Below are 12,936 nucleotides of genomic sequence, written 5' to 3' on the forward strand. Positions count from 1 at the left end.
CTAAGGAACTAAGGCACATACGTACATTTAGAGTAGTTACTGAGGAACTAATGAGTAGAATAGTTACTAAGGAACTAAGGCACATACATTTAGAGTAGTTACTGAGGAACTAATGAACTCAATGAGGAACGAATGACTAAGGCACATACATTTTGAGTAGTTATTGTGGAACTAATGAAGACCTAATGAGGAACCATTGAGTGGAGTAGTTACTGAAGAACTGAGGCACATACATTTAGAGTAGTTACTGAGGAATGAATGGCTAAGGCACATACATTTAGAGTAGTTACTGAGGAACTAATGAACTCAATGAGGAACGAATGACTAAGGCACATACATTTTGAGTAGTTATTGGGGAACTATTGAAGACCTAATGAGGAACCATTGAGTGGAGTAGTTACTGAGGAACTAAGGCACATACATTTAGAGTAGTTACTGAGGAACTAATGAACTCAATGAGGAACGAATGACTAAGGAACATACATTTTGAGTAGTTATTGGGGAACTAATGAAGACCTAATGAGGAACCATTGAGTAGAGTAGTTACTGAGGAACTAAGGCACATACATTTAGGGTAGTTATTAAGGAACTAATGAGTAGAATAGTTACTGAGGAACTAAGGCACATACATTTAGAGTAGTTACTGAGGCTTATTAATGAAGGTACATGTAAAAAAAATGTGATTCAAGTTTCAAATATACAAACATATGTCAAAAAAAAGCTTACTGGCTGGTCTATTTCAGTGCCAGATCGGCACCCAATGAGGGGGTTTCGTGCTGCACGCCTGTAATGATGTGGCCGCGTGGACGGGACGGACAAAAGCAGGCCACTCATTTTGGTCAGGCTCGGGCCGACGAGGCGCGGGACACACCCAAAGTGAAAGGATGCTAAGAAAAGTTAGCATCCTCATCCGAAATGAGACCACTTCAATGACTCGGTCGTATGAATACATTGAATTTAATATCAATATCCTGGATATTTTAATAATGCAAAGTCATCAAGAAGCGCTTCTTGTTTGATTCAGTAGGCCGCCGCGGGCGTGGCGTAGCCCAAATAAAGGCAAACCACAAGTTCTAGCCAAAGCCTAAAACCTATATTACATCTACTGTGGTTTTCCCTGAAATAACTACTCCGAGTGAGAGGCAGCGTCTTCCTCGGGGAGAGGCTGCACCACATAATTACGCCCTGCGAGGAAAAAGGCTCACAGCAAGCCTTTCGCAGGTGGCCATATTCCGAACAAAAGCAACACAGACCGGCTTGGGATTTTTCATCATTCAACATTAAGAACCCTGCACCAAAACCACATTAAAAGAATTCAATGAAATTCAAATTCCCGACTGTACATAAACTCATCACGTGGAAATCCCCCCCTCTGTGTTGATTGCCACTTTGTGTGTAAATGTTATGTGTTAATTTAATCAGCCCATTATTTGGCACCACGCTGTATGATTTCAGAGGCGTTTTAAATACCGGGTGACACTTTGGAAATTTACCCCACGTTGCATTCAGGTCCTCGCACGTAAAAACGCAAGGCAAGAATTCATGTTATGGATTGTTATGATTGTTGAAAGTCCTGAGACAAACACGCTTCCCTGACCAAAATAGATGACAATACGCTGAAGATAGCCGGGTAAAAATGTTTGTGGTCACATGACATTTAGTGTAGAGGGGGGGGGGGGGGGGCAGACTTTTCCCAGCGAGGGCCACAGAGTGAAAAATGAAAATATGCCACTTTGATTTTGTAACGATGCTAAACTATGAATCTCGGTCTTTGCTCTTTTTTTAGTTTCTAAATAATTAAAAAATATATATATTTTTTTAATATTATGACTTTATTCCCATAATAGTCAAGAATTATTTCCAAACTAATTTTCCAAAATATAATAATGTTCCAACTTTTTAAAATGAATTATTTTAATTATTGTTATTTTTTTTAATTATTTGTACAAATTACTGTTTATGCTGTACATTGTTCATATTTGATGTAATCTATTTATTATTTATTATTTATTATTTATTATTTATTATTTATTATTTATTATTTATTATTTATTATTTATTATTTATTATTTATTATTTATTATTTATTATTTATTATTTATTATTTATTATTTATTATTTATTATTTATTATTTATTATTTATTATTATGACAATAAAGAAAGTCTATGTCTATGTCTATGTTAATATTTCAACTCTACAATGCTAAAATGAAAAGATTTTTCCTTAAATTATTAAAAATGTAATCTCGTCGTAAAATTGCTCCTGAAAAATGTTCTCTCTTGATATTATATTTTGACTTTATTCTCGTAAAATTATAGATGTTTTTCACATTTCTGCTAATCTATTTTCCAACTCTTTCAACTTTATTGTTGAAAATTTTCTTCTCATAATTATGACTTTTTTACGTTATTCTTGCAATATTACAATTTTTCCGCAACCGTCATCCATTTTGTATACCGCTTATCCTAATTTTCCAAAAATAAAAAAAACACGTAATTCATTGTTTTGATTGTTTTTCATAATATTACGACTGTAACAAAAATATTTTTTCTCTAATATTTCAACTTTATCCACATAAAATAATTAGGGCTTCAGTAAAAATGTTTGTCGCGATTAATTTTGTCCATAGTTAACTCAGAATTACAACTTGATTTGTTGTTTTTTTTGTTTTTCATAATATTATGACTTCTTTTTCTTTATTTTATCTACTAAAATGACATTTTTTGTATTGAAAATAATACATTAATCTAAAAAAAAAAATTAATTAGAATAGAATCCTCACTTGGGTCGCGGGTATGCTGGAGCCTATCCTAGCTGTCTTCGGGCCAGCCAATCACATATAGATGAACAAATATTTCTTTTAGTTTTATTGTTACATTCTGTGTTTACAATGCAGTACAGACCAACAAAAGATAGCCGTGGGCCACAAATGGGCCCTAGGTCGCAGTCTGGACACCCTTGCTTTAGCATGTCAGTAATATATTTGTATTATGAACAGTGATGGGCTACTTACATTAAAAAAATTACTTTTTGCATAACTTCAGGCTGACTTTACGGCTTGCAATTCTCTGCCGAAACGCTAGATGGCAGTGTATATCTCATTCCTTAATGAATTGCTTTATATAGTTGTAGTAGAGTAATTCCTCGTTTATCGTGGTTCGAATCCTTATTAAAAAATTTAATATTTTTGTAGTTATAGCACAAAAAGCCTTCTAGATCATTTTAGACCATTATTAGAGCCGTATTAGAGAAAGTAAGCCATGATATAGATTCACACATTAGCATTGGGAGAATTCCTTGTTGTTTCGTTGTTTACTTCCGGGTTCTGGACAGTACTTCCTGTGGTGGATACTGTCACGTGTTATTTACGGAGGGAATCCACTGGCTGGAATTGATCTCCATTTTGGTAAGCGTCCCTTCTCACTTCCGCCTTCCTTAAATTTACAACGATATAGTCTCAAAGTTTCCGATTGCGATTTTCTTTTTCTCATAAATTGATTTCATTCTTTAAATCGATTATTTAAATCGATTCCTTATATTTTGTTACGTCACTCGTTTGTGTTTTGACGGCTTCCGTAGCCTGGTAAGAAGTGAGATGCTAACAGTGCTAACTTCCAAAGAGTCGCTAAGAAGTAAAATCAATACACGCCTGTCAGTGATTTTACCCATCATGTTGAATGGATGAATGGTTAGCACGCAGGCTTCACAGCTAGAAAACCCGAGTTCAATTCCATCTCTGTGTGGAGTTTGCATGTTCTCCTCGTGCATGCGTGGGTTTTCTCCTTGTATTCCGGTTTCCTCCCACATTCCAAAAACATGCTAGGTTAATTAGCCACTCCAAATTGTTGTGATGATATGTGGTATTCCATAATGGTTACTAGCTGTCAGTAATGTTGATTTTATTGCGGCTAAACCCCCAAAATCACTTCCTGCCCGCCCACTACTCAGCTCCACTAACACCAGAACACATTCACAACAAGTGGAACGGTGACTATAGGGGTGTTATTTCATATCTAGAGGGCTCTAATAATGTCTAAAAAAGCCGATTTAGAAGGTCATAAGCGGGTTTTCTATGCTGTAATAAAGAAAATATTCCATTATATATATATATATATATATATATATATATATATATATATATATATATATATATATATATATATATATATATATATATATATATATATATATATATATATATATATATATATATATATATATATATATATATATATATATATATATATATATATATATATATATGAAATTCTACTTCTACTCAAGGGACCTGGGTTCGATTCTCTGTTGCATGTTCTCCCGTGGGTGCATGGGTTTTCTCCGGGTACTCCGGTTTCCTCCCACATTCCAAAAACATGCTAGGTTAATTAGCGACTCCAAATTGTCCATAGGTATGAATGTGAGTGTGAATGGTTGTTTGTCTATATGTGCCCTGTGATTGGCTGGCCACCAGTCCGGGGTGTACCCCGCCTCTTGCCCCAAGACAGCTGGGATAGGCTCCAGCAACCCCTGCGTGAGGAAAAAAGCGGTAGAAAATGAATGAATAAAATAAAATAAAATAAAATAAAATAAAATAAAATCTCTCACCCGAAGACAGCTGGGATAGGCTCCAGCAACCCCTGCGTGAGGAAAAAAGCGGTAGAAAATGAATGAATGAATTAATAAAATAAAATAAAATAAAATAAAATAAAATAAAATAAAATAAAATAAAATAAAATGAAATAAAATCTGTCACCCGAAGACAGCTGGGATAGGCTCCAGCAACCCCTGCATGAGGGAAAAAAGCGGTAGAAAATGAATGAATGAATGAATAAATAAAATAAAAATATAAAAATAAATATAAAAATAAATAAAATAAAATAAAATAAAATAAAATAAAGGGCTCCAGCAACCCCCGTGACCCTCGTGAGGATAAGCGGTAGAAAATGAATGAATGAGTTTCATCCCCAAAGCTAATTCTTTTAGCCCGTCAATGGGTTTTCCCATTATATTATGTTAGCATTGATCGCTAACTTGGTTCCATCATATGTATCCATTATGATTTCAACATACCTGGTGTGTATTCTAATGAATTCTAATGTGTATTCTAATGTGTGTAAGATTTTCATCCGAACTGTATCATCACATCTTTGAATGCTTCTTCTGAATGCCTTAAATTTGTATCATCACATTTAGCCATTTTTATGCTAACAATAGACCGGATTGTAGGAATTTGAAGCACAGTTCCAAGAGTCCGATCTTTTCACGTTGCACGTTTGTCCACACAGACACGTGTGTCGACAACGGACAAGAGTACGGCAACAAAGAAATGTGGAGCCCTGAACCTTGCCGGATCTGCGTGTGTGAGTCGGGCCGCGCCATGTGCGAAACCGTGCTTTGCGATGACCTGGGCGACTGCGCTCAAACCGTGACCCCGGAAGGCGAGTGCTGCCCGGTGTGCATCACCTCAGCGGTGTCTTCCACCGTAGACCCGTCCGCAGGTACGTGTGGGGGAGGGGTTTGTGTTTCATTCCGTGATTGACGCTATGTGTGGTTGCGTGACCTCGCCGCAGCTCCCGTGGAGGGCGCGAGTTGCGACGCGGAGGGCGTGGCAACTATTTATTATTTATTATTTATTATTTATTATTTATTATTTATTATTTATTATTTATTATTTATTATTTATTATTTATTATTTATTATTTATTATTCATTTATTCATTTATTCATTTATTCATTTATTCATTTATTCATTTATTCATTTATTCATTTATTCATTTATTCATTTATTCATTTATTATTCGTTTATTCGTTTATTCGTTTATTCATTTATTCGTTATTTATTATTTAGTTATTATTTAGTTATTATTTATGTATTATTTATTTATGTATTATTTATTTATGTATTATTTATTTATTATTTATTATTTATTATTTATTATTTATTATTCGTTTATTCGTTTATTCGTTTATTCGTTTATTCGTTTATTTATTATTTATTATTTATTATTTATTATTTATTATTTATTATTTATTATTTATTATTTATTATTTATTATTTATTATTTATTATTTATTATTTATTATTTATTATTTATTATTTATTATTTATTTATTCATTCAACTCTACGATGCTAAAATGAAAAGATTTTTCTTTCTTTGGTTGCTTGACCTCGCCGCAGCTCCCGTGGAAGGCGCGAGTTGCGACGTGGAGGGCGAACTCCACCCCCACAACGACATGTGGAAGCCCGTGCCGTGTCGAGTGTGCGTGTGCGACAACGGCGTCAGCATCTGCAGCGACGTGCAGTGCGAGGTTGTCCCCAACTGCCATAAGATGGTCACGCCGGACGGCGAGTGTTGCCCGGTGTGCGACAATCTGGCCAGCGCCACCAGGCACATCGGTGAGTCTGACTGTAGTACTGCACTTTGACCACAGGGGGAGCTGTTGCAACGTTTGAGTGTCAATAACAACAAAGCAGGGGTGTCCAAAGGGGGCATTTATTATTATTATTATTATTATTATTATTATTATTATTATTATTATTCCCATAATATTTTGACTTTATTCTTGTAACATTATCATTTTTTGCAACCTAATATTTTAAATTAATTCATTGTTTTGTTAGTTTTTCATAATATTCTGACTTTCTGACTATGTTTTTTTTCATTAATATTTCCACTTCATGCTACTAAAATTACATAATTTTTTCTTATTAGTCTTGTAAAATTGTAAAATTTTCTCTTAATATTTTGGTATTATTTTACAAAAATTGTTGCAGATTTTAAATTTTTTACTGTGTTTTTTTCTTAGTTTTCTTTAATATTAAATTATATTTTTAGAATATGCCACATATTTTATTCTTGAATATTTCAACTACGGATGTTTGATTTTGCTGAAAGTCGATATTTTCCAACTCTCAATTTCCGATTGCGATATATTCTCATAACGTTAGAACTAGTTTTCCAAAAATTACTACTTTTTTTGTTTGATTTTCATAATATTTGATTTTTATATGGAATTACACACACTGATTTTTCCATTATCTTAATTTTCGTGTAAATTATATTTTTAGAATTTGCCATATATTTTTTCTTTAATATTTCGACTTTATGCTATTAAAATGATATTATTTGTATTTATAATATTTTGATGTTATTCTCATAATTTTTTTTCTTGTTAGATTAATATTACTATAAATTCATATTTTAATTTTATTCTTGTCAAATTACTACTGATTTTTTAATTTTTAAAGCATGGGTGTCCGAAGTACAACATGGCGGCTATTTGCAGATTTTTATTGACCGGTGGTATACTCTAAAAATATTATTATATTAATATTATAACAAGGGAACTGAAGAAACACAACAACAACAGAAATTTTACATAAAAAAAATCCAAAATATTAAGTGAAAAAAGTTGTATTCTAATTATTGATACGTGCATCGATCGGCGGCTGATCAGTATTGACCAATTTCCATGAAAAAAGGTTGCAATTTTATGAGAATAAACTATTAATTTAATATATAAATAATAATAAATAAAATATAATAATTACATTTTTAAAAGCAGTAATTTAACGAGACTAAAGTAAAAATATGACCATTTTTTTTCTTTTGAGAATAATAGTCTCATAGAGTTGAAATAAATATTTCAAAAATATATTCTTCTTAAAAAGTCAGAATATCACGAGAAGTGGTCATTTTTTGGAAAAGTAGATTATAATAAAATATGATAGGGAAAAGAAGAAGAAAAAAAAAGTTATAATATTTGGAAAACATTTTAAAAATACAGCAAAAATCCTTGCTATATGTGCAACTTCTTAGCATAAAAATTTGGACACCCCTGCTATAAAGTAACAAATGTGTTGTCTAAATAGTTAAATAATATTATTATAATAACATTTCATTTTGTTTTATGTTTTTTATCGCTTTCTCATCAAGAAATCATGGGCTACAGGGTAAGTCATCGTACTTTTAGTAATTAATACCCAACATATGATATCTTTAGTCCCATTGGGAAAGGTTCTAATTAGTGATCTTATTGTTAATATTATAATATTTGTACTTTAAAGGGCCAGAAAGGTGAACCCGGCGATATCCCCCATGTAAGTTATGATTAATTATGATTCATTTATGTAGACACAAAACATCACATGATTACATTCACTCCAGTGTAAGAGGTCGGTATGTTCATGGTGTGTTTTTGCCCCTCCAGTTGGTGGGAATCCCCGGACCTCAGGGGCCGTCTGTGAGTTTTTAATCATATAAAAGCACCGACTTTATCAAAATATGCATACACCATAAATGAATTTATCCGCTCTTGAATTCCAGGGTCCTCCAGGAGCTCAGGGAAGGCCCGGACAAAGAGGCTTCAAAGGCAGGAGGGTACGTTAGAACCTGTGACACTCAGAGAAAATGTCGTTTTTATTCATAAATAATGAATTCATAAATTAATAAAACATATTGCTGGTCAATAATTACGCTACAAATGACTGATAATCCATATTATCAATAGCATTTTTGGACACCATTTAGTTATTATTGTAATTTGAGGTGTAATTCGCATGTGAGCCACTAGATCAGGGGTGGGCAAACTACGGCCCGGGGGCCACATCCGGCCCGCCAAGTGTTTGAATACGGCCCGCCCAATTTAATTTTATTTAATTATATTTAATTTAATATATTTAATATATATAATATAATAATATATATAATATATTTAATTTATTTTATTTAATTTAAACTCAACATACAACCTGGCATCATGGCCTGAGCCAACCTTTTGATGGTTGTATCAATTTCGTTGTTTGACATGGTCTGTTGTTTACAAAGTGCTCCTGAAAAAAGAGACACAAGCACATAATAATAATAAAAATTAAAATAATAATTATTATATTATTATTATTATAACTATTATGATTATTATATTTATTATATTAATGCTAATTATTATATTAATTATATATAATAATATTGTTATATTTGCATATTTACATAATAATAATATAATAATTATTATTTTAATTTTATTTTAATTATTATAATATTTTATTATTTTTAAAATATTTAAATATAAATATAAAATAATAAATAATAATAGCAGATTGCATGACAATTTTACAGATACAATAATACCAGGTGGACTGTTACGTGTAAAATATATAGTCTGCCCCCCCCGGGAAATTTTGTTATATCAATGCGGCCCACGAGTCAAAACGTTTGCCCACCCCTGCACTAGATGGTACTCAGGTACGAAAGCTTGGACATTAATTTCTGAGCCATTTTTATCAATAATCATATGGCATAAAATGCGTATCATGAAAAATTTCAGTGGTATATAATTGTCCGACAAATTATTATCGATAATCAATCTTATTAAAATTTTTTGAGACCGTTATATATTCATTTATACGTCATAATAATGCAAATTCAAGAGTATTTAACATAATAATTAGAATACTAAGAGGTTTTAAATACAATAAGTTAGATAAAAAAATGTTGGATTTTCATCCGTTTCGATTGGTTGCATTAGTTTTAAAACGCAGCGAGCGACACCGTCTGTGAGCGTGCACCATTTTGCTTTATTTTGCTTTTAATTAATCATAATTATCTACCTGTTTCGTACCTGCATTCGTTCTATGAATCGATTCATCATTGATTTATCATGTACAAATACACAATAACTACAAATTCTATACCAGAGGTGTCCTAAGTTTTATTTTAAAAAAAATTGTTTTATAAAAATCTAATTAAAAATTTAAAAAACTTTTTAAAAATCTGCATAAATTTTACAAAAAAAATCAAAATATTATGAGGAGAAATAACATCATTTTAAAATAAAAACATTGAAATATTAAATTTAAAAAAAGTCATAATATGATGAGAAAAATTTGCTTTATAATATAATGTCGATTTTCAATCAACAGGGTTTCCAAGGACCACAAGGTTTTGATGGAGAGCCTGGCATACCCGGAAATCCAGGCGAGCCGGGCCCCCCAGGTTACCCTTCCCTCCCTGGGGTGAGTGGACTTCTCCATACAGCGGTTCACCTCAATTTGTCCTAAGAGTCCATTTCCTTGTTCCCCTAAAAGGGCAACTTTGTGTCCCAAATGGCGTCGGGTTTCAACGAGAAGGCGGCGGGTCAGACCGCCATGCTGACGGGAAACAGGGTGAGCGTGATTGACCGTGAACGCACCACCGTTTTGAAGCCTTTGATAAAAGCAGCCGTGAGATAATTGCCGCTGTTGCAGGGTGAAGCAGGACCACGAGGACCACCTGGAGCCAGCGGAGTGACGGTAAGTTTGGTCATTACTATTTTATTTTGATATAATAACTTCTCTGAATGTTATGAGAATAAAGTCAAAATATTATTGTAATAAAGTTTGAATTATTTTATTATTTTATTAATAATTATTAATTATTTTTAAGCGAGAAAAAAAGTGATTAACCCCCTAAAGCTAATACCTGGTTTGGCCACCCTTAGCAGCAACAACTGCAATCAAGCATTTGTGATAACTTGCAATGAGTCTCTTCCAGCGCAGAGTAGGAATTTTGTGTAAATGTAAATATTAATCAATAACAACACAACTGAACACAAAATGAAGTTTTTAAATGAAACTTTTTTTATTTTTAAGCGAGAAAAAAAGTGATTAACCCGCTAAAGCTAATACTTGGTTAAGCCACACTTAGCAGCAACAACTGCTATCAAGCGTTTGTGATAACTTGCAGTGAGTCTCTTCCAGCGCTGAAGAGGAATCGATTAACCCGCTAAAGCTAATACCTGGTTAGGCCACACTTTGCAGCAACAACTGCAATCAAGCGTTTGTGATAACTTGCAATGAGTCTCTTCCAGCGCTGTGGAGGAAACTTTTAACCCCCTAAAGCTAATACCTGGTTGGGCCACCCTTAGCAGTAACAACTGCAATCAAGCGTTTCTGATAACTTGCAATGAGTCTCTTCCAGCGCTGTGGAGGAATTTTGTGTAAATGTAATTTTGTGTAAATGTAAATATTAATAACAACACAACTGAACACAAAATTCAGTTTTTAAATAAAACTTTTTTTTAAGCGAGAAAAAAAGTGATTAACCCGCTAAAGCTAATACCTGGTTGGGCCACACTTAGCAGCAACAACTGCAATCAAGCGTTTGTGATAACTTGCAATGAGTCTCTTCCAGCGCTGAGTAGGAATTTTGTGTAAATGTAAATATTAATCAATAACAACACAAGAGAGCACAAAATGCAGTTTTTAAATGAAACTTTTTATTTTTTAGCAGCAACAACTGCAATCAAGCTTTTGTGATAACTTGCAATGAGTCTCTTCCAGCGCTGTGGAGGAATTTTGTGTAAATGTAAATATTAATAACAACACAACTGAACACAAAATGCAGTTTTTAAATGAAACTTTTTATTTTTAGCAGCAACAACTGCAATCAAGCATTTGTGATAACGTGCAATGAGTCTCTTCCAGCGCTGTGGAGGAATTTTGTGTAAATGTAATTTGGTGTAAATGTAAATATTAATCAATAACAACACAAGTTTTTAAATGAAACTTTTTATTTTTAAGCCAGAAAAAAGTGATTAACCCGCTAAAGCTAATACCTGGTTAGGTCACACTTAGCAGCAACAACTGCAATCAAGCATTTGTGATAACTTGCAATGAGTCTCTTCCAGCGCTGAGTAGGAATTTTGTGTAAATGTAAATATTAATCAATAACAACACAAGAGAGCACAAAATGCAGTTTTTAAATGAAACTTTTTATTTTTTAGCAGCAACAACTGCAATCAAGCTTTTGTGATAACTTGCAATGAGTCTCTTCCAGCGCTGTGGAGGAATTTTGTGTAAATGTAAATATTAATAACAACACAACTGAACACAAAATGCAGTTTTTAAATGAAACTTTTTATTTTTAGCAGCAACAACTGCAATCAAGCATTTGTGATAACGTGCAATGAGTCTCTTCCAGCGCTGTGGAGGAATTTTGTGTAAATGTAATTTGGTGTAAATGTAAATATTAATCAATAACAACACAAGTTTTTAAATGAAACTTTTTATTTTTAAGCCAGAAAAAAGTGATTAACCCGCTAAAGCTAATACCTGGTTAGGTCACACTTAGCAGCAACAACTGCAATCAAGCATTTGTGATAACTTGCAATGAGTCTCTTCCAGCGCTGAGTAGGAATTTTGTGTAAATGTAAATATTAATCAATAACAACACAACTGAACACAAAATTCAGTTTTTCAATAAAACTTTTTATTTTTAAGCGAGAAAAAAAGTCATTAACCCGCTAAAGCTAATACCTGGTTAGGCCACACTTAGCAGCAACAACTGCAATCAAGCGTTTCTGATAACTTGCAATGAGTCTCTTCCAGCGCTGTGGAGGAATTTTGTGTAAATGTAATTTTGTGTAAATGTAAATATTAATCAATAACAACACAACTGAACACAAAATTCAGTTTTTAAATAAAACTTTTTATTTTTAAGCGAGAAAAAAAGTCATTAACCCGCTAAAGCTAATACCTGGTTAGGCCACACTTAGCAGCAACAACTGCAATCAAGCATTTGTGATAACTTGCAGTGAGTCTCTTCCAGCGCTGAAGAGGAATCGATTAACCCGCTAAAGCTAATACCTGGTTAGGTCACACTTAGCAGCAACAACTGCAATCAAGCGTTCGTGATAACTTGCAGTGAGTCTCTTCCAGCGCTGAAGAGGAATCGATTAACCCGCTAAAGCTAATACCTGGTTAGGTCACACTTAGCAGCAACAACTGCAATCAAGCATTTGTGATAACTTGCAATGAGTCTCTTCCAGCGCTGTGGAGGAATCGATTAACCCGCTAAAGCTAATACCTGGTTAGGTCACACTTAGCAGCAACAACTGCAATCAAGCGTTTGTGATAACTTGCAATGAGTCTCTTCCAGCGCTGAAGAGGAATCG

The 12,936-nt window shown here is 33.3% G+C and overlaps 1 protein-coding gene across 1 annotated transcript in view; it reads left to right on the forward strand.

Moving 5' to 3' along the window:
- Window positions 1–3,327: 3,327 nt before the first annotated feature.
- Window positions 3,328–12,936, forward strand: part of LOC131104431 (collagen alpha-1(II) chain-like) — a 29,599-nt gene continuing 19,990 nt past the window's right edge. The window contains exons 1-10 of the mRNA XM_058051598.1: window positions 3,328–3,408; window positions 5,288–5,500; window positions 6,182–6,400; window positions 7,941–7,957; window positions 8,072–8,104; window positions 8,215–8,247; window positions 8,331–8,384; window positions 9,926–10,018; window positions 10,091–10,168; window positions 10,250–10,294. Coding sequence (XP_057907581.1) covers window positions 5,329–5,500; window positions 6,182–6,400; window positions 7,941–7,957; window positions 8,072–8,104; window positions 8,215–8,247; window positions 8,331–8,384; window positions 9,926–10,018; window positions 10,091–10,168; window positions 10,250–10,294 — 744 coding nt within the window. The 5' untranslated portion in view covers window positions 3,328–3,408; window positions 5,288–5,328. The remainder of the gene's footprint in view (window positions 3,409–5,287; window positions 5,501–6,181; window positions 6,401–7,940; window positions 7,958–8,071; window positions 8,105–8,214; window positions 8,248–8,330; window positions 8,385–9,925; window positions 10,019–10,090; window positions 10,169–10,249; window positions 10,295–12,936) is intronic.

This window comes from Doryrhamphus excisus, chromosome 16 (genome assembly GCF_030265055.1).
Source record: "Doryrhamphus excisus isolate RoL2022-K1 chromosome 16, RoL_Dexc_1.0, whole genome shotgun sequence".
Taxonomy (NCBI): Eukaryota; Metazoa; Chordata; class Actinopteri; order Syngnathiformes; family Syngnathidae; genus Doryrhamphus; species Doryrhamphus excisus.